Source organism: Falco biarmicus, chromosome 8, assembly GCF_023638135.1.
Source record: "Falco biarmicus isolate bFalBia1 chromosome 8, bFalBia1.pri, whole genome shotgun sequence".
NCBI lineage: Eukaryota > Metazoa > Chordata > Aves > Falconiformes > Falconidae > Falco > Falco biarmicus.
In genome coordinates, this window is record NC_079295.1 from 16801425 (window position 1) to 16828157 (window position 26733).

General features: G+C 47.7%; 3 protein-coding genes across 7 annotated transcripts in view; 2 read left to right on the plus strand and 1 right to left on the minus strand.

Annotated features, from left to right (window-relative positions):
- Positions 1–1195: 1195 nt before the first annotated feature.
- On the plus strand, positions 1196–10601 carry LOC130154277 (uncharacterized). 3 transcript variants are annotated; one of them, XM_056350215.1, is made up of 9 exons: positions 1196–1604; positions 2408–2548; positions 3379–3554; positions 3827–3889; positions 4485–4579; positions 5354–5619; positions 6188–8146; positions 9318–9444; positions 10281–10601. In XM_056350215.1, the coding sequence occupies exons 1-9, from the start codon at positions 1211–1213 to the stop codon at positions 10477–10479; spliced, it is 3420 nt and encodes a 1139-aa protein (XP_056206190.1). In that variant the 5' UTR covers positions 1196–1210; the 3' UTR covers positions 10480–10601. The 3 variants fall into 3 exon arrangements, with proteins under 3 accessions (XP_056206190.1, XP_056206191.1, XP_056206192.1); XM_056350216.1 differs by having other exon boundaries at positions 6200–8146; XM_056350217.1 differs by lacking the exon at positions 3827–3889.
- Positions 10602–12553: 1952 nt separating this feature from the next.
- IDH1 (isocitrate dehydrogenase (NADP(+)) 1) lies at positions 12554–26175 on the minus strand. The gene is made up of 9 exons (XM_056350227.1): positions 26040–26175; positions 23340–23467; positions 21419–21710; positions 19551–19656; positions 16755–16932; positions 16179–16330; positions 14959–15099; positions 14000–14162; positions 12554–13507 (listed from the first exon to the last, which is right to left on the minus strand). The coding sequence occupies exons 2-9, from the start codon at positions 23459–23461 to the stop codon at positions 13414–13416; spliced, it is 1248 nt and encodes a 415-aa protein (XP_056206202.1). The 5' UTR covers positions 23462–23467; positions 26040–26175; the 3' UTR covers positions 12554–13413.
- The window catches only part of PIKFYVE (phosphoinositide kinase, FYVE-type zinc finger containing), a 69709-nt gene continuing 69078 nt past the window's right edge, over positions 26103–26733 (plus strand). For all 3 annotated transcript variants that reach the window (XM_056350203.1, XM_056350204.1, XM_056350211.1), the window contains exon 1: positions 26103–26350. In XM_056350203.1, the coding sequence (XP_056206178.1) occupies positions 26103–26350 (248 nt within the window). The remainder of the gene's footprint in view (positions 26351–26733) is intronic.

Here is a 26733-nt window from a genome sequence, read left to right on the forward strand (position 1 = left end):
CATGACTTATTAAATCCTGATGTCCTTCCAATGGATACAGGGCACATCTTCTACAGGATTGCTGACGGTAGCCCATGTATTGTGATGGCTAACAAGTCAGTGAGAGGCTATTGGATTTTGTAGATTGGGCAGGCTGGCAGGCTGTAGTTCTGAATGGAATGAGCCACCCCCTGCTTGGGAATGTTCTTCTTATGTTATTAACTGATTACCTAGTAAACAATAGGAATGGGCTTATGAGACATGATCATAATGTTGCCCCTCTGTGATGGCCTAAGAAAACACAAAAGCAAATGTATTATCATGAGATGTAGATGATCAGGAAAAAGCCTACTTGGTATTTACAGAATTTGTGTTGTGCTTTCTCTTCCTTATTTCATTTGTGCTTTCTCATATTTCATTTCACTGTGCTCTTTCTCAATGTATTTCCCCATTCCCCACTGATTTGCAGCTCAGGACCTTCTTAAGCATGAAGTGTTGTCTTGGCAGTTAATAGCCCTCGCTTGTTTTTTACTTCCACAAACTTGTTCAACTTGAAACCTGAGTAATTGATATCTGCAATCACCTGGCAAAGATTTCCACTGTTTAAACAGGGCTGTGTGGGAAAGGGTCTCTGTTTTTAAGCTGTCTGCTGTTAATTTGCTGACCAGTGTGCTTAAGAAATTTAGTGAAGTAACTTCGTAAACCTAGCAAGATCAAGTTTAGGCTTCTTGAACTGTGGAATTTGTCATGCATGGAGCACAGGATATGTACTAGGGAAGGATACCCAAGTCTTTTCCTGTAGCACATTTAATGTGGATCACAGGTTCCCAGAGCAAGAAATAAAGCAACCGGCAGTTCTGCAGCATCGTTACATGTTGCCGGTCTGATTTTCAGGGCTGGTATGGAGGGTTTTGTCAATCCGCTACTTAATTAAGTTGGAAGGAATAAATTTATTTAATAATTTGCATTATTTAATGCTCATCAGGTAATGTATTAACAAATACCAGAAGAAATGGGTAGGATTTAGGATCCTTGCAGAGGGCTACCATTCACCGCCCGTGGCGGCAGGCAGCGGCGTTTCCACCGGCCTGCAACGTCACCTTGAGGGCAAATTCAAGGTTGACTGGAAAGCAGTGCGTTAACTTGGACCGAGACGTAATTAAGATTTTTGGGTTTCCTTTTAAGTAGCCCGCAAACCGTCACTTTTCCGCAGGCGAAAGCTGCGAGCCGGATGCCGAGTTCTGCGGACGAGCCATCCCCGACTTTGGGTGGCCCTCGGGAGCAGCCCTGGGGCTTTCCTGAGGCGCTGCAGCGGCTGCACCTCGCTGTGCCCGGGGCACGGCAGCGGCAGCCCCGCCTCACAAGCTCGGCCGCAGCGCCCGGGGCTGCGGCATTTCGCCGTCCCCTCTCCCCACGGACGGGGGCGGAGAGCTCCCCTCAGCGCCGGCAGCGCAAAATGGCCGCGCAGCCTGAGCGGGCGGCGGGGGCGCGAGCTCCCTCCCGCGCGAGCCGCCCGCGCCCTGGCGGCAGTGGGGGCCGCGCGCCGCAGCCCGTAACGCGCGCGGGAGCCTCGCGCAGAGGCAGGCGGCCGTTACCGGGGCGGGGCGAGCTGTCGGCCGGCGCTGGTACGTTCAAAAGTCTCCCGGCGGGCAGCGCTGCCGGAGGGGTGGCGGCGAGCGGCGGCGGGTCGGCCGGCCGCGGGGCGCCCGCGCAGGCGAGGTGGGGGGGGTCCTGCCGGGGGGGGGGGGGGGGGGGGCGAGGCGAGGCGGGGGGGATCTGCCGGGGGGGTCCTGCCGGGGGCGGGGGCGAGGCGGGGGGGTCCTGGCGGGGGGGGGTCCTGCCGGGGGCGGGGGCGAGGCGGGGGGGACCTGCCGGGGGGGTCCTGCCGGGGGGGGGGGGGGGGCGAGGCGAGGCGGGGGGGGGTCCTGCCGGGGGCGGGGGCGAGGCGGGGGGGGTCCTGGCGGGGGGGGTCCTGCCGGGGGCGGGGGCGAGGCGGGGGGGACCTGCCGGGGGGGTCCTGCCGGGGGGGGGGGGGCGAGGCGGGGGGGGGTCCTGCCGGGGGGGGGGGGCGAGGCGAGGGGGTCCTGCCGGGGGGGGGGGGGCGAGGCGGGGGGGGGTCCTGCCGGGGGCGGGGGCGAGGCGGGGGGGTCCTGCCGGGGGGGCCCTGCCGGGGGGGGGGGGGCGAGGCGAGGCGGGGGGTCATGGCGGCCCCTGTCGCGGCTCCTGTCGCGGCCGCCGAGGCCGGCAGCAGCGGGGGCGAGGCGCGTCGCGGTGCCGCGGGCCTGCGGCCCGTCCCGCAGCCTGGGGCCTGCCGGGGGGCTCCGGGGGGCGAGGCCGCGGGGACGTTTCTCGGGGAGAGTGGCGGGGCTCGGCCGTGAGCACTTGCCGAGGGGTGCGGGAGCTGAGCCTGTTCTGTCGCTCTCTGTAGCCATGGCAGCTTGGGAGGTTTCCGAAACGTCCTTCAGCCTGAGCGGCGTGAGGGAGCGGATGCGGGAGAAGAAGAAGGGGCCCCTGAAGAACGCGAAGCTGAGTGCCTCGCTTGCATCGAAGATCAAAACCAAAATCATCAGTGAGTGTGTTCTGCCTTGCAGCCGGTGTGGAGGCAGCCAGCCGTGCCCGCCTCCAGCAGTGCCTTCTCTGCCAGCGGGTTTCTAGCTAATTCCATAGCCTGCAAATGAGTGTCAAGTGCCACTTCAGGTGCCCAATGAACCTGTGACTGTCAGGTTTCGTGGGGAACCTTTGGAGCAGCTGTTGGGGTTGCTGCAGGCAGCTTGGCAGTGCCTCGGCTGGCGTTGGACAGCCATGGCTGGGTAACCGAGTCCTCAGGGTCCAAACAGCAAAAACAAGGCATGGAAAGTGTTTTTTAGTGTATATGCAATCCTGTGCAGAAGCTAGCCTAACTGTGATTTGGTTTTACGGGGGAAGTAATGCAACAATAGTGCATGAGATAATCTGGATACTTTGAATAAGGCATTGCTGTTACTTTTATTTATTTTGAAATTGGGAAACGGGGATCTAAATCTCGTCAGGGGCTACTCAAACAAAAGGAGGTGTTTCTGTCTCATCTTGGGTGAAGGTGGGGATTCAGAGCTATAGGTGACTTGTTCAAGCTCAGCACCTGAACCACACCATCATTCAGTAAGAACTGAAGCAGTACCTCGTTGACCAAGCATGACCCACTGAGGGGGTGTCTGAAGTGTTGCAGGTCTTTGCTGCTGTTCTCTGGAGATTTCTGTTGCTGGAAGGAACTATACTGTTGACTTTGTCAGGGGGCTGTTGAGTTACAGAGATCTGAACCTGAGGGAGGCTATTCTGGGAAGAGGAAATAGTAGATCAAGGAAGAGGTGTGGATGAAACCTTGGATGCTGATTCTGTGTGATACTTCTATATCCCTCACAGACAACTCCTCCACTATTAAAGTCTCTCTGAAGCACAACAATAAAGCACTGGCCCTGGCCCTCAATGCAGAGAAAGCCAATGCACAGCGCCTCACCCAGGAGAAGACCATCTTGCAGAAGGAAGTGAAGCAGTGCCACTTCCAGAATGCTGTGCTGCGGCATAAGCTCTCCTTCCTGGTACGGCACTAACTGTGTGGCTGGGATGGGGAGGGGCGGTGAGCGAGGTATGCAGCACTAACATCTCAGTCTGGGAGATGCTTTTGGGAGGAGTGCGCTGTCACTGATCGTCTGTACTCTCTGCACATGAAAAATGTCACCATTCATTTGCTTACTCTTCCGAGCTGTGTTCTCCCAGAGCATACCTTGCTCTGGCTACCAGTGTCCTTGTTGGAATAGATGTTTTGATTTAACGTCTTTATTGTTTATCTCTCTTTATTACCTCAACACAGAATAATGTCTTGAAGGATCTTGAAAGCTTTGTGTATGGTGTTAAGATGGCCTGGCTGTCTGAGGTAAACCACAGGAAATATGAGCACATTGCTCTGGGAAGGGGGCTGTGTTTTTGTCTTGTGCTTTGTGTTGCCTGCTTGCTTCAGTGTTTGGTGCTTCATCTATTTTTCTTCGCTTGCTTGACTTGTGCTGGCTGCATCCTTGTTTTTAGCTCAGTATTAAGGATTTCCAGGGTAACTTCTGTAGGAAAGGCTACAGTTTTAAACTGCCTTCCTCTGGTTCATTGGCTGTACTGGCCAGTAGGCTTTTCTGCTGTGACAGGTTGTGACTTCAGTTTCTCTTTTTTATTTTCTCCAACTGCCATGGGAACTTGGGATAGGGAATAGGATGCTTTCCATGTCCTCTGTCTTGTGGGTGGGAAATAGTCCTGCTTCCGAGTCTCAGATTATCTGAACTGGTTTAACTTCATCCTTAAGCCTGTGGAGACAGAATCTGACTGCTAAACTTACTTAAAATTGCACAAATTGTGGAATGGGAGAGGGTCGTCAGCAGTATTTCACATACTTTCCAGAGTGAAACAGCTGCTGTTTCTGTACAGGAGGCTGTAAGGGAGATTGCAAGAGCTTTAAACCACCCTTCTGTTTCTCTGCTTTCCAGTTCCAAACAAGTTCTGCATCCTTGTCCCATGGCCAGCAGAGCAGCGTGACTGAAGATAGCTGGGCCGATAGTATTGCAGATGATCAACTTATGAGGTGGGTGTTAAAATGTCAGATACCACCAAGCTTGTCATGATTTTTTATATGCTAAACTTCCTCTTGTGTTTTATATGTGTGCCCAGTTGTCTGGTTTACATGAGATGTTTTCTCTAAACCGCCACTGCTTGACGTTTTCCTGTACTCTGTGTCTTTGTGCTGCCACTCCTTGTCTTATTTGTCCTAATGCTAAGGCTATGCATAAACTGGTCTTTCTCCCTCCTTTGATGAAAGCGCATTGCTTTCAGGTAGTTTTTCCTTTGTAGCTGGTGAGCGCTGCAAGATTTCCTCGAGTGAGTGAGTGCTGCTGCTTTGGTGTTTGTTACATAGAAATGCTTAATAATCACCTGCTTGTATGATGTAAACTTGCGCTCTGGAAAGAAGGTCAGAGCAGGATCTCTTACAATGTATTTGAAGTTATGTTTCTCCTCTGTCTGGTTTCCCCTTTGAATGCAGAGGAGCCCTTGGGGCTGCCCATGCGCATACCTCCAAGCAGCTGTGTTGATGTTCCACAGTGACATGAATCTGTGGTAGCAACCTGTGTGCTGAAAGGTCCTTGCTGCCTCTCTTGTTTTTCTCCTGTCTCTGTGTCTGCAGCGGTGTGCTTTCCGTACAAGTTGTACTTGCACGAAAATGGGTAATCTGTGCTGGCTGTGCAGTCTGTGTTCTTCAGCACTTGAAGTGTTCATAAATGTATTTCAGCCGCTTTTGATGGTTTCTGGGGCCTGTCACAGGTATGAAACATGTTCCATTGCTGTTAATCCTTCTCACCAGGGCTCCAGGAATACCAATGAGGGTGCCCATTTCCAAGCTGTGTAATGCAAGACAGCAAGGTGGCAGCTCCACAGCAGTTCTTACATCCTCACTAGATCTTCAGAGACCTGCTTCTAATGAGCCCCTGGAGGTTGTGCCTGTTGCCTCCAAAGACATTTTGTCACTGCAGCCTGCTGAGAAGCCTCAGTCTCACCAGGAAGAGAATGGGAAAAAGCTGACTGGAATGGAAGCACAAGAGGCTTTTCTTGACTCTTGCGTCTTTGGAGGTAAATTTGCATCTTTTGCTGTTCTTCTAGTATGCCTGCATGTCTACATTTTGAAATGAATGAGGGCAGTGCCATAGCTTCAGTTAGCTCTTAACTATCACTCCATCAGCATCTAGTGATTGTTAGGAACTGCATGCTTCAGTGATGCTGATACCACTAGAATTACCTATTCCAGAACGGGCTGTCTTAATGGGGATATTTAACATATCTGCAATAGCTCAAGAGCCCTCAGGCTTTCTGAGTAATAGGCACTGAACTTCAGAAATGTCTGAAGGTGCAGAATCTGACTAGATGCATATCTTCTGTTCCTTGTGAGTTTGCCATATAAATAATAACTCTCATACAGATCATAAGCATTCCTAAATATCAGGCTGGTTAAGGGATCTTGCTTTGGGCTTCGTTTCTGTTCTGAGGGGAGGCAGCTGCGCAATTCTGTTACACAGTGTGTTTGGGGAGTCCCTGTAGAGACAAAATCATGAGTTTTCTGTTCTGGATTTGTGGGGCATGGCTTTTAGCGGTATGGAGAAATCTGTCATTTGCCTGCTGTGTTTCTCAGTAATGAATTTAGTCTTCCCAACAGATCCCTCGTGTGCCACCCAACAAAATCCGAACGATTTGCCAGCACTTGCCTGGGAAAGTCATCCTCTTTCATATGAGGGCGATGAGATGGTGAAAAATGTCTTTGATCATCTATCACAAGGGCACGTTACTCAGAGGAAAAAGCGATCCACCCTGTTTGCAACAAGCACTCCATCTTCTTCTGTTGTGGATACCTTCCCACATGTCAGTTCCACTTGGCCAGCTCAGTGGAGCATCACAAAGGACAGCAGCAGCTCCAATAAAAGCAACACACAGCTACAGCTGAAATCTCCCACTTGCCTGGTTTCACCTACTCAAAACACTGTTATTCCTGATAGAAAATCTTTGGGTGAAGAGATTTTCTGTGATCAGTCACAGGCTAAAGGAACTGGGTGCAGTGTTGAAACAGACCGCAGCTATAACCAAGTCCCTGAGGTTGTTCCTGTAAAGGGTAAAAGCAAAAGTAATTCTAAAACTGGTGAGAAAACAACTGTTAAAAAAGCAAGCACACGAAAAAAGAAAACAAATGCAAATAAAAACAATGAAGAAAGTAGTTCTGTTATACCTCAAGGTGAAGAGAGTGCTCAAAGTGTGAATAAGCTTCTTCAGCCAGAAGTTGCGACATGTTCTAGTGAGCCTGACTTTTTTGAGATGAGGAAGAAGGGGGCCATCGACAGGAAGAACGGAAGCTGTGGTGTGGAGCAACATTCTCACTCTCCTGATGAAATCAAAGATCTCAGAAGAACATGTGTGGTGAATCCAGCACAGCTGCACAGTCCTGGAAGTGGTGACTTACTGCAGCAGGTTAAAAAGGGAGCTGTCTTTGAGATCCAAAGTATGGAGAGCTTGTCAAAAAGCCCAGTTACTACCCTCTCAAGTCACGAGGTTTCAGATTATTCTAGTCTACAAAATGCACTTTTCTTGAGGAAAGAGGCCTCAGGTGCCTGTGCTTCACAAGAGGACTTAAGCATGAGCACAAAGAGCATCAGACAGAAAGCCAACACAAAAACTACAGTAATTGGGCAAAGAGATGACTCTGAGGAGTATCTGCCAAGAAGCGTGCAAATACCGGAGGCCAAAGCTGAAGAACGGCCTAAAAAAACCCAGACAAGCAGGAAGAACACTGTCAGGAAAAGCAGTTGTGATCAGAGGAAAGAAGCTGATGGGTTTGGGGCATGTATAGATGTTCAAGGAGTAGCTAAGGAGAGCACAAAGGATTTTCCAGGTGATCTTAAACGTAGCAGGAAAACTTACGTTGTCCATCCTTTGGCTCTTCCAGGAGAATTGGGTTGTGTCCAGACAGATTGTGAAGGGGGTGAAACTGTATCTCCCAGGCCTGTTGCTTCGAGCAAAGCTAGCAAAATCCCCAGAGTTCTGAGGATGGTAGCTGTTCAGAGGAATAAAAAACAGACAGGAGGCCTTCAAGAAAAGGGGCAAGGTAAAGTTGACAGTGATGTGAATGCTTCGAAAATAGAGGCCTATACCCAACCAGAGCCTCAGAGAAAGAGGAACAGTTCTAGACCTCCAGAGACTGATTCCCTGGCCAGACAAAGTGATGGTGCCAAGGCACACATTGGAAGTTCAGTGGAACTTGCATCCAGGCAAACTGTCCTGATGGATAAATTTTCTTTCATTAAAGATCTGCTGTCTGAGCCAGGTGCCCTCCTGGAGAAGATAGCTGAGATACCACTTACAAATAATCTCATGGACCTTTCACACAGTCTTGAATCCACCTCTGTGACCTGTTCTGCAGCTTCACGTCTTGGCTCCAGGCTTACAGATGTACCGGTTTCCAAGAGCTTAAGTACCAAGGGCAACAGAATGCCAGAGAAATCCTCTGTTTTGCCAGCAAGCTCCCCGATACTTAAAGGAAAGCCTGCAAAGGAAATACCTGGAGAAAGAAACCAGGTTGAATCCAGTTTTCAAAGCTCATCCTCACAGGAACCTGGTAAGTAGTAGGCTGGGGAGAGGGCCTGTGTTTGGAGAAAAGTGCCAAAAATCCATGCAGCCGGTGCTTATATTTATCTTCCCCCCTCTCCATTTTTTTCAGAGTTAAAGATCAGTGTCCAGTACACCATTTATGCTTCCATTTATGCTGGCCAGTCATTTCTGTGGCTGCATTTGCTTTTGATTTATCAGCATTCTTGTAAGAATTTTTGGTCACTTGTTCATGTGTGGATATTGGGAAAAGACTAGGAGCATGTGCTGCGAGCTGTGTTTTACCAGTTATCTACAGGGCATGCCAGTCCATTTAGAACATCAGTTACTCAAGCAGTTGAAAAGTATAATGTGATGCTGACTCTACTAGAGTCAGCATTACTGGGGCACAAATACGAATAAAGATAGCAGGTTTTTGGTCCAGAGTGGTTAGTGCTGATAGGTTTCAGAATTTACACCTAGGTGGTATCTTCAATGGAAATTCTTCAGGAGCTATGTAAATTCTCTTGGTTGTGGTTTTCTGGTTTGTTTCCTGAAAGGATATGGAGGGTGTATCCCTTGGCTGATAATACAGTAAAGCTGAGCCTTTTTGGGAGCTTGCTGTTACCGAATACTCTGTAAAGAGAGTTGTTTTGTGGGGTTTTTCCTTCCTGTAGCTGTTGACAAACAGGCCTGTTACAGCTAGAGTGGGCTGTGCTTTGTAGAGAACGAGGACTTTTGTTCTCGTGGCCTCCCCCTCTTAGCTGACTTCACTTTGAAAGCTGCAGCAAACACTGGCAGGGTCCTATGTCGTGCAAGTCTCTCAGTTTGTTTGGGTGCCGTAAGCTTGCTTTGTCCTCCAGGCTGTAAACTCCTGGGCACTAGAACTATTAACTACTGGTTTTGTGTCATTTTTCTTCCACACCAGGGCCCAATGATGCTAGTAGTATTATTATTGACCTGCATTTTTCCAGTGAGGAACTTAATTTGATTCATGAGCTGACTTTTAAGGAGCAGGTCTGGGATTTTTGAACAAAGGTGGTCCTGAGTTTTTGGGGGAACATGACTGGATTCAGGATTGTGCAGTGTTCAGAGAAACCTCCTAATGCAGCCCTTCTCTATTTGGCAGCTGTATTTCTTAGGATATCTGGAAATTATTTGGAAACACTTCGATCAACTCATGTGAATGTCTCCCTTTGCAGAGATCAGGCCACTGCAGGACTTGACCAATGTCAGGACTCTGTCTTCCTGCAGCTCTGAAGAAATGTCAAGGCGCTTGTCCAAGCGGAGGCGGGAACCAGCCTGCTACAAGGAGCCAAAGCTCAACAGGTTGGGCTTTAAACTATTCCTTTTTGTGACTGTTCCCATGCTGCAACCCCAGCTATGCTCTCATGTGCTCACTTTCCAGGGCTGGACCCTCTGCCACTTTGTGTTTCTGTGACCCTCCTACTACAGTGTGGTTAAGCCAAAATTCTGCATTAGGGTAGATGCATGTGCAGACTTCTGGTAACAAGCTGCCAAAGATATTATTTCCCTCGCTGAGATGAGCACATCTTTTAGCTGACTGTATCCGTTGTACTCCACACTAATCCCTCATTAGCACTGAGGATAAAATACAGGCTAAATAAAGACAGCTAAGTGAAAGCCCCGACTTCAGTGGCTGCCATTCTGTGATCTAAAGTTTTATGCAACTGAGTGATACTTCCAATACTACCAAGCTGTCCTGGTTTTGGCTGGGATAAAGTTAATTTTCTTCCTAGTAGCTGGTGCAGTGCTGTGTTTTGGATTTAGCGTGATGGTAATGTTGTTAACACACTAATGTTTTAGTTGTTGTTAAGCAGTGCCTACTCTAAGTCAAGGACTTTTCAGGTTTCCCATGCTCTGCCAGTGAGGATGTGCACAAGAGGCTGGGAGGGAGCAGAGCCAGGACAGCTGGTCCAAACCACATATTCCATACCACACAACGTCGTGTTCAGTATATAAACTGGGGGGAGCTGGCCAGGAGGGGCCAGTTGCTGCTGCGGTACTGGTTGAGCATTGGTCAGCAGGTGGTGAACAGTTGCGTTGTGCATCACTAGTTTTCCTTGGGTTTTATTCCTCTCTTTCCTTTTCATTGCATTCAAGAAATACCTTGATGGTTCAATCTAACCTTTTTGGCTTTGCAGTAAACTGAGGCGGGGCGACCCTTTTACAAACATGGAGTTCTTCTACTCGCCTCTCAAGAAACCCAAAAAGACAACGACTTGCCAGATGACCAAGAAGATCAAAGAGGAAAAAGTATGGCTTCCTGAAGGATGTCCCAGTGCCAAGGCAGGCAAGCTAGTAACAACTGCAAGAGACATGGAGTCAGAAGGAAAACAGTAGTTGAACAGGCAGCCACCAAGCTCCTAGATGCTAGTGTGTCTTTACTAGGGTATTTTTAATGTTTTGTATAGCTTATTTTTATTTTTAAATATAAATAAACTCCTATGTGGACTGTATAAAAACTTTGTGATATTTATTTCCTGCTTCCTTCCACCTTTAAATGCTGGGGTGCTTGTCTGCAGAGTCTTTGTGCGCAAGTGTTTGGCACCAGAGACAGCTAGCTGCCTCCGCCGGTTCTCTCCTGGCCCTGCAGAAGCCTGGGCAGAGTACGCCTTGGAGGGCTGATCTTCCAGCATGGCAGACCCCCACAAGGGCCACTGAAAGGGTATGAAAGTGTTTAAGCAGCCCAGGCTTTGGCAGCAAGCAGAAGAGGCATGCTGCCTAGCATCATTTCCTGTGAAAAGTGGCTTCTGTACAGGTAGAGCAGTCCATGGGAAAGTCGAATTTAGGGTTGACTGCTGCCCTAAAGTCAAAGCTCTCTGCCCTTCTGGAAGGGAGCCGTGTCAGTAACTGATAGATCCCCTCGCTGTATTTGCTGTCCGTAGGGATTTGCATACCGATGGAGTTGAAAACAGAGCCTGCCACCAGTCCTGAGCACACAGTAGCTAGGGGACAGATGGACATGTCTAACAACATCAGTGTCAGTGGTAAAGGTAAGCTGGGCTATACTCTGATGGGAGACAACTTTTGCTGGGGTCTGTTGATGGGAGTGTTGGTGCAAAGTGCTGTCACTGGCGGTGGGAGTACGAGGGCCCTGCCTGGGAGCTCTGCCTGCCTCGCAGTATACCAGCTGCTTCACAATCGTGTTTCAGGAAATAGTGTGCTCTTCCATTGCAGATTGAGTGCCCGCTGGCCTCCAGGACTTGCTTTCTTAGGGTCTGCTGGTGTCTAACTTTGAAGATTATTGATACTAAACATCTGAGGGAGCAGTGGGGAAAATAAGTGATTGTATTGGTAGTAAAGGCGAAGGGAATGTGCCTCCTTGGAAGCAGGAAAAGTGTTTCCTCTTTCTCCATGGTTCTCCACGGCAGAGCAAGGAGAGGGATGCTCTGTTCTTATGACCACGCTTAGTGCTGCTTCTCCCAACACAGAGCCAAGTGTTCCTTTCCTCAGCACTGCAGCAGCATCCATCAGTTCATAAGGACAGATGGGGACTTGCTGTGCTCTGCAGAGCCTTCCAGAACATTAGTACAGAGGGAAAACAGTGTTATCTGCAGTCAGGTAAATACTACTACACTGCTTACATTTCAAACTGTACTTAAGTACGTAAGTTAAAACAAAAAAAAGAAGTGTAAGATTTAAAAATGCCCCTTTATTTCTTCAGTTTCCTGAAAAGTTCCAAGCTTTCTCTGGTACTCTGGAAGCCACATAGGAGCTAGTAAATAACAGGGAATTTGTTAGAGGTGCTATTGTAGCATGACCTGCCTGCCTATGGCATCATAATTTGAGCTACTGATGTCAGAAGCCAGGCAGGAACATAAATCCCCAGATGTTCCATATGATTGTTTCTGTTGCTTCTCTGGGTCAGCAATGGGACTTTGTGCAGCTGCACTTCTTACACGCTCCTGTTAACAGACTAGCAGACTACTGTGTTCATTCGTATTGAAGGCACAGTGACAGCTACTAGCAGCCGTAGAGCTGTGTTTCAAACATGTGCTCATCCCAAAACAAATGTTAATACTAGCTAACCTAGTCTAACATTGCATTTCTATCCTAACCAACACTTAACAGCTAGTCAGCTGCAGGGTGAGAGTTTGTCTCACGTATAACCAGTTTCTGACCTTTGTTGAGTAGCGATGCATCAATTTCACTTTACATTAGTCCCAAAACAAAATTTCAATGGAAGTGGTACCTTTAAATTCTTGTGCGCTACCTGATGCTTGCCACCACATTATGGATCACATCTTGGCCTGGGCCAGAACAAATCAGTAAGTGAGAGATCAGTTTGTGCTTAAATTGCATTCTGACAGTCTGTCCCAGCATGTACTGGACTGTGCTGAAAGGTACTGGAGTTGCTCTCTGAGGCAGAATTTTCCCGTATCTGCTAATCACACAAAGGAAGGAGAGACACAAAGAATGTTAGTTGGCTTTTATTTTAGTCTGAACTAAAAACCCCAAACACACAACCATGGATGGAATAGTTTTTCAGAGTCATAATCTGACTTGCTGTATGACAAGAGGAAGGGTAAGTAATAACCCAGACAACTGGAGATAAGTTTTGCACCTTTATGAATTGTGGGGTGGGGGAAGAGGTAACAGTTCCTACATTTCACATCCAGTCAGAAGAAATATAACTAAATGCATGGCCTGCATTTAGACACTGCAGCATGGCTTTACTAGGCTCTCAGCCTATAGGCTTCTTTCCAGCATTTATAAGTGCTTATTCCCAAATGCCAGTCCTGACTGTAGCAATGGGACCAAATCCCTTAGTCTCAGGATACTATGCTCCGGTTGACACAAAAAGATAAATTAAGAGGAGGGCTGCAGTAGAGCTGGCGTAGCCCTGTGAGCTACTTATACTGAGTAGACAGTAGTGGAAAGGTGAGGACGGTTCTGATTTCTAAGGTCTGTTGGACAGTAAGTCACCGCTGGTTTGACCAGAGCTGTGACGCAGACTGGCTTTCAGTCTGACAGGAAGAGATAAAAGAAACACAGATCAAAGTCATGGTGAGAAACCTCAGGCCTGTGGTGAATGACATTGGGCATCTAGGCCCACACTGAGCTTGAATATTATCACATTCAGCTGCTTAGCAAAAGTAAGGCCCAGCCCAGCAGCTCAAGGGGTTTAAGAAAACATGATCTTTTAAACATTTTTAAAAAAATGTACATATTCATTTTTGTCTAGCATTTGAAATGTTACACAAGTGTGATACTGTGCCACTTACACTCTGGTGTAAGCGGGAGACACTTTGTTAATGGAGCTTGAGTAGAACTTTAAGGTTTGGGCAGAGAGGCTAGCTTCCTCTTCAGGTTTTCAGCAAGCTTGTCCATGAACTCAAAGGTGTTCAGGTAGTCAGAGCGTGTGACACTGCAGGGGAGAAGCAACACAAGACAGACATTAGTTGTAAAGCAACTCAAATGCTCAAAGAACTCTTAAGCCGTGCCTCTAAAACAATGAGAGTTATCTCCTACTCATCAGGTTGATGTTTTTTGCCAAAAGGCTCCAGAGAAGAGGCAGCCAGGTGGTATTTTGCAGTAAAGCAGGTCTCCATCCTAATAAATGGACAGGGCAGGACCTGGCCAATGTGGCCAGCCCGTCATAAGAGAAATCTTTGCAGTTCCTTATTTTACTTCCCCCATGTATTTGGTATGATAGCAGGGACAGAGCCACCTACACTAAGCTACTTGGGGCAGGGAGTCTCACGTTCTGTTTGTACACCACTGAGTACAGGTGAGCCCTGTTCTGTGACCAGACTCCTGCAATTCTTCATCACACTAAAATAACTTTCCAGCAAATGCTGTTCAGAAACACCAAATAAAACAGCCTCCTCCAAGCACAGCTGATTACTCTTACACTTACTTAGGTAAGCCTTTGATACAGGCAGCAAGGTCCTTTGTCATGAAGCCAGATTCAATGGTCTCAATGCAGACTTCTTCCAGGGCAACTGCAAAGTTCTTGAGGCTAGTGTTGTTGTCCAGCTTAGCTCTGTGAGCGAGTCCTCTTGTCCATGCGAAGATGGAGGCTGAGAGAGAACACTAGGTTACTCTGTCCTTCTAGAACTCCCTGGACGTTGCTCTAAACTGTCACGTGGGACAGTATTTTTTAATATTAATAAAACTGAGAACAGCCAAAAAGGAGAAAATGTGGTATGGGAAAGAGAACACTTAGCTTCACCTAGGCATCTTTTGCATTTTGTGCAGTTCTAAAGAAAAACAAACCCCAGAAACTCACTGCCTCCAGCGATCTCTTTGTGCATGCCATTTTCTCTTATTTTGTTCCCGCCCAACTCAAAAAGAGATAGCTGGAGGCAGTGAGTCCCAGTGGTGGGACTCTGGTTACACAGAAAGTTGTCCTTACAATAGAAGGGTGCAGTCTTCTTCCTGGTATAACATTACACTCTGGTCCCTGCACAGTTGTAGAGGATTCTTTCCCTCATGTCCCGTTTTAGATGCACCTACACTTTAAGTATGTAAATGGTTTGGGGGGTGGCTGGGTCTTTTGGAGCATTAGGAAGGGGAGTAAAATAAAAGCCAACCAACCTAAACTTTAACGCCATTGTAGCTATAAACCCATTGTTTGCGGAAGAGCACAGCATGTCTCAAAGGCTAGGTTAGGTCTAGCTTATTGCTTGCACTTACTCCATTCCAGCCTGTCTTTGCTCCAGGCTGCACCTATCTCTATGGAAGAAAAACGCATTATGAACTACCCGTTTCACCACTCAGTGGTGCAATTCTCTGCAGAAAGGATGAAGATGTTCCTACTCCTAACCTGTTCTTTCACATGTAGAGATCACTGAAGGGCAGTGAAAAGCAGCTCACCAATGGGGTTAGTGGAGGTTTCCTGGCCTTTCTGGTGCATGCGGTAGTGACGAGTAACTGTGCCATGAGCAGCTTCTGCTTCAACAGTCTTGCCATCAGGGCAGATCAGCACACTGGTCATCATCCCCAGAGAGCCATAGCCTACAGGACACAAGTTTAAGTAGTTCAGTGTCTACTTTGGACAGCCCCCTTAAATTGCCCTTAATTCCCCCATCCTACAATCCCCCTACATCCTTCTCAGCCTTGATGTGAGTATTCCTGAACAACAGTGCTGCTGCTGCAACTACCTGGCTAGTCCCAACTTGTCAAGATAACAGCTTGTCTGAACAGAAATTGCTGCTGAACCATAAGATACAGATACACGGACATTCTGCACCATTTCAAGAAAATTAGTATTCTCATGTAACTTGCTCCAGACAGATTTTTACTGAAAAGATGCAGTATGGTAACAAAGAATCCTAAATAAGCAGTGTTGGGCTGCCAATCGCTATCTTCTGCACAGGGGGATAGGAAACAAATCTACTTCATATCAAGGGCATCTGCTCTAGTCAAAGGAACTGTGAGCTGGCAAAACTGATCATTCACATCACTTCTAACCCTGTAGGTTTCAGAGATTTGTGTCTTTGCAAGCTTCTTTGTTCACTAGTCAAATATGCATCCTTGTTCTGCAGTTTGCTGGCATTACTGTAGAAAGAGTACATTACATAAAGCCACACACCTTGTCCTTTGGGTTTCTGCATCCATATTTGGATGCAGCTTGGTTATATAGGATTTTGATCAAGCACTACAAGTCTGTAAAGTTCAACATACCAACTTTTCTCTTTACAACTGACAGTTAGCTTTAGGTCCTGAAGGTTTTCTTACTTATCTGTACAGCACCTCCCAGTATGCTCACCACCAGTCAGCTTAACTCAAGCTGTCAGTGACAAAATCCCAGCTGTCTGGATACCTTCCGTTAGAATGGAAAGCCTATCAGTTATTATGTTGGTATAACTGCCATCTGGCAAAGAAGTATAACTAAGCAGTCTACATTCAATGGATTTTCTTGGAAAAGCACAATCAGAAATTCTTTGCCTAGTATCTCTGTGACTGGCCACAGGTTAGAGGTGTAAATTCTGAGACCCAATGCCACCTCCTGGGCCACTACATAACATATGATACAAGCTCACAAGGGACTGCTACTGAGCCTACCTCAGTGTAGCACAGGAAACATCTCATACCTTGCGCAACAGAGTCAGACTGCACATCCCCATCATAGTTCTTGCAGGCCCAGACAAAGCCTCCTTCAGATTTCAGGGCCTGAGCAACCATGTCGTCAATCAGCCTATGCTCGTACCAGATCTTTTTGGCTTCAAACTGGGACTTGTATTCTCTGGAAAACAAAAAACAGAACAACCCTGTCATACAAGCAGGGACTGCACAATTTGTGCAAGTAATTGTGCGTAGTGAGGTACATAGAGTTAAGATTAAAAAAGCCCCACAAAAACAACAACTTAAAAGAAACTGACATCCTCTTTACTCTTTCTTTGCTTGCTTTGCTAGGCCACTGCAAGTCTCCTTCAGAATCACAGAAGCCCATAAAGAATCTGTAACCCTGTTAGGAGAGATGAACACCACAGCCACATTTAGCAGAGCTTTAGATATTGAGCACTGCATCCTGCAGGACAAGGGAAACTGACAGGGAAGGTACACAGCCCCCCAAAGTGCTGCTGAGTGTCTGAAAATGTTGAATTAACTGTAGCAGCTCAGAAGGCTGGAGAGGACTGCAGTAGGAAGTACACAACTATCCTAGTTACCTGTCGTAGATCTCTTGGAAGATGTCCTTAAAGCGGCCATCGTATCGCTTCAGGATGGTGTTCTTGGTGCTCATGTAGAGGGGCCAGCCCTTAGACAGTGCCATTTGGAAGGAACTATGGGCAAAATCCTTGATAGACTGGTCAAGATTGTACATTCCCATGGCTACACCACCACAGTCTGTTAGTGGAAGAAGAACATAGGAGAATCAACTAGGATTTAGTTTTGGTTAAGGATTTGACACTCTCCCCATCGCATACTCCGGCAGACAGGCTGGTGTTATCCCCAAGTGTCTTGATATAGTTCTCAATTTAATTTTATTAATAATCTCAGTTCAGAAGAAGATTCACTTTGCACTACCAGCTCAAACCTCCAGCAGCCCTGTAACACATGGGATAGGAAGGCAGTTTTGTTTTGCAGCTAGGTACATGTTAATACTGTGATCCAATACCCCTAAGAAGTGTCTTCCTAATCCAGCCTAAACAGAAAAACTGTGACAGGAGTGAGTGTGCTTGAACTCCCACTAGCCATGTAAGTAATACAGAGTATTTTTCCAACAAAGCAGCAAGCAGCAGTTTGGAGCAGGGGCCTTGGTCAAAGCTAGAAATGGTTTGCTCCCATCTTAAGTGCCTTGCACCTTCAGGTTTTGACTGCACTGCAGAACTAACTCCAGCAGTCAGAGGCAGCTTTGCCTAGTTCGCGTAAGCAGGTCCCCACATGTATTCCGGCATCATTTCAGCACCTGCGTCTGGCCTGTCCCACCGCTTTGTTTCACCTGCTCAGGCTCACGTCCAGCAAGTTGCAGGAAGCATAGGCCAGCCACCTGGGTGCAAGGCAAAGCCCCTAGAAGGCTATAAGGAACTACCAACACTCACATGACTTGTGTAATGCAGATGTGTTAGCAGCCTGAATGAAAGTGCCTTTAACTTACAGCCCAGCTGACCTGGGAGAAAGCAGCACTCAGATCATGGGAGAGGCTGATTGTGGGTGAAAGTAGGGCCTAGGACTTCATGAAAAAGCTTTGTCATACTCTGCGCACTGCTCTTTGTGTTTCTATTGCAAAGCAGATACCATGTACTTTATTTTAAGCACCTTACTGTCACCACCTCTCTAGTCTGTTGTGTAGTGCCTAGGTTTTTTTTTAATTTATTATTATTTTTGAAAGTACCCTTTCCTAATATCCATTTTTCCTTATCTCCAGATGGTTGTTATTATATGGACATGTATACAGAATGAAGAGGGAAAGCAAGAGGAGGTTTATCTGCTTGCCAAGATTGGAAGGTCATTTAAAGTTGATACTGGCAGGGAATGAAATCCCTGTTATTAACAGTGAAAATACATGTTGTCCCCCTGCCTCCCTCAGCAAGTCCAGGACAGAACAGGGTCTGATCAGCTACAGAGACAGTGTTCTCTGGAGCCATGATATCATAGTTGCTGGATGACAGCTACTGAGTTTTACTCAAATACTGTTTGTACATAGGTAAAAAAACCCAACCCCTTGTTGCAATTGTACAATCATACTGAAATCTCTTGATTCAGTGTCAAGGCTGAACATACTCGTATAGCAACAGAACATGCTTCCCTTATGCATTGTGGAGATACAGTGGCACAACAGTTAACTGTTGGGAGGAGAGCTCCCCCAGGGCAACAGCAGTAATTTGCCATCTTTGCACTTCCTTGCTTTCTGCTCGCTGATGCAACACAGCAGTGAATCAGACTGGCAGCTGTGTTGCCTTCACAGCTGGAACTGCCAGACATCTTCAATACAGGCTCATCAGTCACCTATCAAGTGAAAATAGATTAGGACTGGCAGTGAAGCAAGTGAACTCCGGGTGAAAGACTGTGTGATAAGAGATTGTAGAGATTTAGGCTCCTGTGAGCAAGAATGCCAAAGAAATCAAGTATTACAGAAGGGGGTCATATGGCAGTCTTGGCACCCATTTGCCAAGCCAACTGCATACTAACTAGCTGTGGCTTACCCTGATGTATTAGGTTTTTTTGTAACTAGAAACAAAACATTGCACATACTCAGGTCACCCTAGGCCTTCAAATCCTGAACCCTTTCATCACTGATAAACAAGAGATTACTCGTGTGATGTTTTCCTGAATCCTGACTCTAAAGAAAACCCTGGGTTCTAGCAACATGCACGTGATTGTTTTCATGCATTAAAGCCCTGCAATTTCAGGACTCCTCCTCCTGAGTCTAGCAACATCTACAACCAGCACAGCCATCTTGCTAGGAGGGACACCAATACCTTTGGGACTGCATCTATTAAAACAGTTAGAGCCTACACAGTCAAGAGCATCCTTGTTAACCTCCTTTCCACCTGCAGAGTAAGGGTCACTTCTTATTTCTATTGAAAAAGTTAAAAAATAATAAAAAGACTGCTTAACAAAGAAGGGTACAAACTGCAAAGGTATACAGAACCCTGTAAGACAAACTAAACCCAGAAAGAATTATACCTGAATTGTTCTCAAATATATCTCCACTCAGGTCAAGCCCTGTTTAGATCGCAAGTTTTCCTCTGATCAGAGAGGAAAACACACATGCTGCTACCAGAGTCGTCATAAAGGGAGCATGACAGGTGGCCTGGTATGATTGTATATCTAATCTAACTCTTCCACCCCAAGATTTCAAGTAACTTTCAGTACTTCCCAAATAAATGAAGAAGGCCCCGACCTTCTCCCTCACTCTACCTCAAAGTTGTATTTTACCACCAAACAGGTATGACCTATACTTCAAGGTTGAATTAAACCCAAAATATCAGTTTTAATCACAACTGAGAGGTAATACCTACTTTCAAAGTTATGGACCAGATATGTGACCGGTTTGCCTCCATCTTTTGGAGTGTAGGTCATCTCTACTTTTCCAGGCCCAGGTACTACAAAATCAGTTGCTCTGTACTGTTAAAAAAAAATAAAAAATTGTCATGATGATTTTATCTATCAGGAGGACAGAAACCATAAAAGATAATCCACATTTATGAGGGCAGGGTGCAGAAAAGCATGAATGGTCATACCAAAAGACCCATTGAACAAGCTCTGTTTACTCAGCCTTGCGGCCATTGGATGATTTTACTGGATATTAAAAAGGCAGGTAGTTAAAAGAGTTTGCCTGTTTCAGAAGAGATGTTCCTTTTTAAAGGAAAAAGCTTACAGATTCTTTGGCCACTTTAATTGGTGGAGTACATATTCTTGCAGATGCGCTGAAGTTTTAAAGTGCAGAGTATCCAGAGCGTTGTATGGTCTGTGAGTAGAAAGGCTCCTCTCCCTGCCTCAAAACCAGCTATTCATATCAGAACTACTGAGCTCATGAATAAGGGGGAATCATACAGCACCTTAATAACAGCCATTATTTCTATTCATCATATAACATTTGTAAGGCCAATCTTTACTAAGAGTTCTTTGAATTCTGTGAACGGGTACATATGTTGCTCCTCTAAGCTATACAGACACAGAAGAGCAGTCAACATTTACTTCAAGGGTGTCTCATATTCCCAGCTGTCCTGAACAGTACTATTTAAGGTTACATTTCCTTGAAATTCATCACTCTTTCACATAGTTCCCCTTCTGTTGAGGGAATTCATTCCCTGAGTTATTCTGAGTTTACTCAAGTGTCTTGCACATATGTCCTTTACATGTTCTTGTATTATTCCTTTCACTTTAATCTCATACTTTGGCAGTGTTTCAATCCTTCCCCCTTAATCCATTGTTTCCTATTATTATTTTGACCTTCTCAATTATTCAGTACTATTAAGGACCTCAAATCCCATTCTATTCTAGTGTCAGGGCTTTGCAATTGTCTTCCTCTTGGAAATTTTATTATTTTACCTTCCCAACACAGCTAATCTTACAACTTGTTCTCAGTTTGTGGGTTAACTCATCTATTTAAAGCACTCTGCTCTTGTTGAAGGCCTTTTTTGTCATGTTTGGCTGCTTTACCACATATCATTACCCATGAGGAACTGCATGGTCAATTCTTGTCCTCTGAGCTGCCCAAAGGCCACTGCACTGCGTGCCATGCTAGGGGCTTTTGATGACCTTGTACTACCTCTGGCAGGAGAGCTCTGATACAGGATGTTCCCCTGCTTTGGTACCACAGCCTGACGTGCCCAGTATGAACATTAACTCTGCAAGAGTTCTGTGCAAGTAAGTTTTAGAAGCAGATCAGTTAAAAAAAAAACCAAACCAACCCAAAACCTGCACCCCCACACAGAATGCAACTTTGCCCACTTCTAAAAATCACACACTCTGTTCCACTTTTACTGTGAGCAACACCTGCCACCAAGAAAGTCCTTCTCAGAAGTAATAAGGTGCGTGATGTAAAGGATATTTTCTCAAGACTTTGCTATGTAGGAAAGAGAGCTCTAAGTTTTTTTTATTTATTTCTGCAGGAGTTATACCTTGTGTTTAAGTACAGGCCTATCTAGTCCAAGCATAGGGCCCTGCATGCTGTTTATACAGCTACACTGTTTAAGAAAGAGGCATGAACCAAGCTCTCTCACACTTTGGCAGGTGCTGTACAAAGTGCTAGCAAGTGCCCACTCCCAGGTAGAGTGCAAGAGATTAAGCAACAGCACAAGGATGTCTAAGTCTTTGTAGCTCTATGCCACTCAGGACTAAGCCTGCTCAGATAAAGAGAGGGGTAAGCACTGAAGTGACTCACTTGATCCCCATAAGCATGACGGCCAATAACAATGGGTTTCACCCATCCAGACACCAGCCGGGGAATGTTCTTGCAGATAATAGCCTCCCTGAAGACAGTGCCACCTAGGATGTTTCTAATGGTACCATTGGGAGACTTCCACATCTGCTTCAACTTGAACTCCTCCACTCTTTTCTCATCAGGAGTGATGGTTGCACACTTTATGCCAACATTGTATTTCTTTATGGCTTCAGCAGCTTCCACAGTTACTTTATCATTTGTAGCATCACGATGCTCAATGCCCAAGTCATAGCTGTAAGAAACCCACAAAGATGGTCAGAACTTCCCAGGACATTTGTTTGTGTCCAACAGGAAAGAAACCAGACCCCACATGTGCCTGTGATCATAGTTTCAGCACTCTGCCGTAACTGAAGTTATCCCTCTTCGAGTGCAAATACTGCTGGAATGGAAAAAAACAAGCTCATATACTGACACTTCTGCTGCTGGTAGGAGGCTGCAGAAAGGACAGCTTCAGTTTATGGCTGAGGCTCTCTGCCAACATGGGACATAGCCAGTATCTCCTCTGCCTTCACTTCCAAGCTTCCAGTCCGGGATTCTAATGGTACAGAGCAGCACAATCTCCAAATGAATATGGGCCTTTATTTCAAACCTCTTGTGCTGAAGGTTCTGGCTTCCTTCATGTACTGAACATGTGAAGCTACACCAGGCTTAAAAGCTGCTTTGACAATGGACCCACAATCCTGCTCTGGCAGCAAAACTGCCGATATTTCCCTCAGTGCAGAGGAAGCACGTTTCCCACACTCACTGTTTTAATAGCTTTTGGAGAATAACGGATGCCCAGCATGGGACAGCCCTGAAGCATAGCCAGCTGTACATGAATCTAGCCATTGTGCTGCCCCAGCCAGGGGTCTGCTTTCCCTCCTCCCACCCCTCTTTGGAAAGGGATGTTCTCCAGACTGTGTGCACGTATTATGCTTCTGGGTTCCTGTTTGCTTGGTTCTCAACACCAGCAAGCAGAAAGCCTGATGTAGGTAGCATACAAATGACTCTAGGAGCAGGGGAAGAGGTCAGACTTGTGGATTTAATGATGACGGATACCATTGAAGGCCTCTGTCCACATGGCTAGGGGCAATGCAGCTACTTCTCTAATACTTCTAGCTCAGTAGCTAGAAAGGGAAGAGGTTACCCGTTCTGCTTGACCAGATACTGTAGATGGTATGTCCCTTTTACCATACCAGCTGTTAGTGTTTGTTTTTTCCAGAAGGGAGCAGGAGAGCACAACCTAGGCTCGTGGAGTAATTGCAACAGCGAACTCACACTGTCAGCAGCAGAGCTCAAGCTTACAGACATCAGGGCAGCCTGTGCCCTACAACCACCCTCTTGCCCTCTAGACAGGTCTTCAAACAGAGATGGCTAGAAGCCATAGACCTACTCGGAGTCCACAGATGCTATGCTTCAAGTCAGGGAGTGGCTGAAACACCTCATGCATGTTTCTCATTGTTTAGGCTGCAGGAAACCATGCAGACTGCCCAGGTGCTGGAAAGCTGAGACACAGGAGATAAAAATGTTGACCATAACTATGACAGACCTGTACCAGAGGTACAGTACAGAAAGAAAGATAACTCACAATTAAGCATTCATTGCTTACTGCTGTGAGGAACCCCACAGGGGCTGCCATACTGACAAAACCACCTTCACTAGGAGCCTATACTCTCCAGAGTACTTAGTGAGGTTGGCCCTTAGACAAGTTAACCAGGAGGGTCTGCTGGCTACTTTACCAGTATAAAAAGGGCTAGTTAGCTTCCCTGCACTAATGCAGGAGGAGCTGTAAGGCCCTCAGTGCCAAGTGAAACATGATCAATGCCTAATGACACATGCAAACTGCAGTACAAAATGACTGTGTATCATAAAGAGGCATTACCTGTGCAGATCCAGATCTACATAAGGAAAAATTAGCTTTTCTTTAATCAGTTCCCAGATGACTCGTGTCATTTCATCTCCTTGCATCTCTACAACAGAGCCTCCACGGATTTTTTTAGACATCTTGAGCTGCAATAGATATAAACCTAAGTTAATAGATATAAACCCCCATTAAAAACTGACCGCACACATCACCAATACACATGGCTGTATTTTTACAGCACAACGACAAGAGTGGTACTAACACAGCATATAGGAATCTCCTAAAGACTTGAAAATAACCACAATTTATCACTAGTTTCATGCTAACTAGTATTATTCTTAAAGCCCCAGCTCCTAGGTAGATCTAGCTGAAGATAAAAATAAAGGTTAATACTGAGAGTTAAGGGTGTGTGTTCTGAGGGCATGAGCTTTAATTATGGTTGTACAAAAGAATGTGAAAGCATGGCCAAACTCTTCCCCCAAATACCACAGAAACATATGAGCACTATTTATTTTTAGATGTAAGTTCTAGTCCAGTTGCCTGTTTCTCCCTTTTTTTCTGAAAAAATGGGGATTAGTGGACATTATTTTAATGACAGCTCGTGTTACTGCCACTATTAAGATTAATGCGTTGTCAGAGTCTTTATTTGCTTTCTTCCCCAGGAAGGAAGAAAAAAGGTACAGAAATCCAAGAGTAACATCAAGAGTACTTTCTCATGGCAAGCTTTATTTCTGTTGTTAAAACAAATACTGGACAGATTTGTTTTCTGTATGGAACAGAGGTTTCCCAAGAGATTTGTTCACAAAGTCTAAAAAAATAAACCTGAACTCTGCCCTTCTATTTGCACTTTGTTCCTTGACAAAGCCCAACCCCACAAGCCACCCAACTGCTGTAACACAGCACTCTGCTTTCTAACAGACAGTTTCTCGGTTCTCAGCTCTGATTATGCAAGAGCTATGACTTGGCAAGTTCCTCCTCCCAAGACAGTCCCATTCTTGTATGCAGCTGTTAGGCTACTACAGTGAGATACCAAGCTCTCATGCCTGAGGTTGCAGTCTCACAGATACCAAGGTCCACGGCTTTATCCAGAATGAGGAGTCCTACTGTGCACAGAGTCTATTCACCTAGATGAAGTTATTCAGAGGCATGAGGTTTGCAGTGCAAGGGCCCCAGGTTACAAGCATGTGGAAAGACTGCTTCCTGGTTCCAATTTTTTTTTTTTTTAATTAAACTTGTGCTGTGTTACCAAAATCCAATCCATTAAATATTTTTAGTCTGTGAAGAGAATAAACTTTCTAAGCTATGTTGTAGCTACTGCACCAAGCTTCCCCAAACTTTTTAAAGAGCAAGAAATAATAAAATAATTTGCGAGTTACTGAGACTGTTTATTATGAGCATATAAACTTGAAAAATTAACTAGCTGGAGGCACTCCTATCCCAAGGAAAGATAGTATCTTGATTTGTATTCAGCCTCTCCAGTCTTTATGGAAAATTTTACCTTCACATGACCAAACTGTGTCAGAACTCAGTTTACTTATGCAAGTATCTGGGGCCAATTTTTCATTTGTGACTATCTAAATGAGGACTGCATCGCACTCCTGCCGCTTGGGCACAAGATCACTACTCAGTAGATTTCAGTCCAATCCATTTACACAAAAAACTACACAGACACCCACGCACCATCGCCTGTTTTACGGCTTGTTCCCTGCTTAAATGAGACAAATCAGAGTGTGCCAGTCACAGCAGTAGGTTTTGCAGAGCTGTCTCCAGGCTTATAACGATGGTACGCGAGACACACCTCCACCGACATACATCTCCACTGACACGTGGAAACAGCAGCTTCTTGAACAACTCTGACAGCACCCTACATGTTTATCTTACGGCCCCAGGACTTTTCCCTGCTCAGATGCTGGAGCCCCCGTTTCCCTGGCACCCGGGCAGCAGCACAGCAGCATCTCTCCCTGCGCCCCAGCGCCAACGTGCCCAGCAGCTCCTCTAGAGAGCAGGCGTTCCCCGGAGTTAACTCTCCTGCCACTCCTCCCCTTCGATTTTATACTCTCCAGAACTGCCGAAAGTCCGCAAGGTCCCTCTCCTACAGCAACCATGCCTTAAATACACCCAACCCAGCCATTTAGCCAAGGCAGCTCAGAAGAAATCTTGTGAATTTCCAAATACCCCTCGCCCTCCGGAGGCCTACGCTCGGTCACTACTGCCACACCGCCCCGCTTCAGGGTTACCGCGGACCCTGCGGGTGAGGCGCGCTCCCCGGGCCGCTCCCCGCCGTGCCCGCCCGCAGCCCGGCTCCCCCAGCACGGGCAGCGCCGCGCAGGCCGCGGCCGAGCCCCACGCACCGGCATCACCTGGGCACGGCGCCGCCCGGCAGGGCCGCCGCCGTACGCGAGGGGCACCCAGCGCAGCCGGCGTGAGGCGACACCGCCGACTGCCAGCAGGTACCCGGGGTGCGAGGGGAGGAAGCCCAGCCCTGGGCCGGGGAGGTGGCTGCAGCGCGCCAGCACCCGCTCGGCAACCGGGGCGTCTCGAGCGGTCCCTGCCGTGGAGCTCCCACCTCGAACGGCCAGACAAAAAGGCCTCAAAGCGCAAACGCACTGCCTCCAGGCACCTCCGCAGGGCGGGGGGCGCAGCGCCCGAGACGGGAAGGACAAAGGGTCAGGGCGCGGCCCCAGCCCACCTCACCCGCGGGGCGCCGAGCCCCGTTACCTGCGGGCGGCGCCGGTCCGGCTTTCACGGCGATGCGGGGCCCGGCTGTGCACGGCGCCTTTTATGGGGACGCGCCCCCGCCCCCGCCCGGCTCCGCCGCCGCGGCGCCCCCTACCGGCCACTCCTCCCAGCGGCGGAGCAGCGGAGGGAGGAGCGGGTGTTGGCCCCGGGCCCGCGCCGTGGCTCCCCGGCCCGCCCGGGTGTTGCGACCCGATGCCGCCTTGTGAGGGGGCCGCGGCAGCACGTAACGTGCCGCTGCCGTTCCGCCGGGCCAGGCAGCCCGCAGCGCGGCCTTCTCCCAGACAGCAGCAGTAAGTGGGCTGCCTCGCCACAGGGGAAGCGATGGCGCTGGCGGGCACGAAGGCCCGGGCGCCGGGGGGGTCGGGCGCGCCCGGGCAGCTGGGGCGAGTCGCAGGGGGAGCGCCGTGCGGGCCGGCCTCGGCTGCGGGGCCCCGGCGGAACCGCGTCGCGTACACCCTGGCGGGCACAGCCCTGGGCACGTCGCACCGCGACCCCCAGCAGCGGGACTCCCCGCCCTGTGGGGCAGGACATGGCGCCCCGCGGGGGCCGGGACCGAGTATGACGCGGGGAGGAACACCCGCCTCCGCGGGCTCCCCCCCTGCTAGGCTGGTGGCTGCAGCCCAGAGTGCCACGCCCCGCAGCAGCCGCCCGGCACCGGGACCGCACCAGGGCC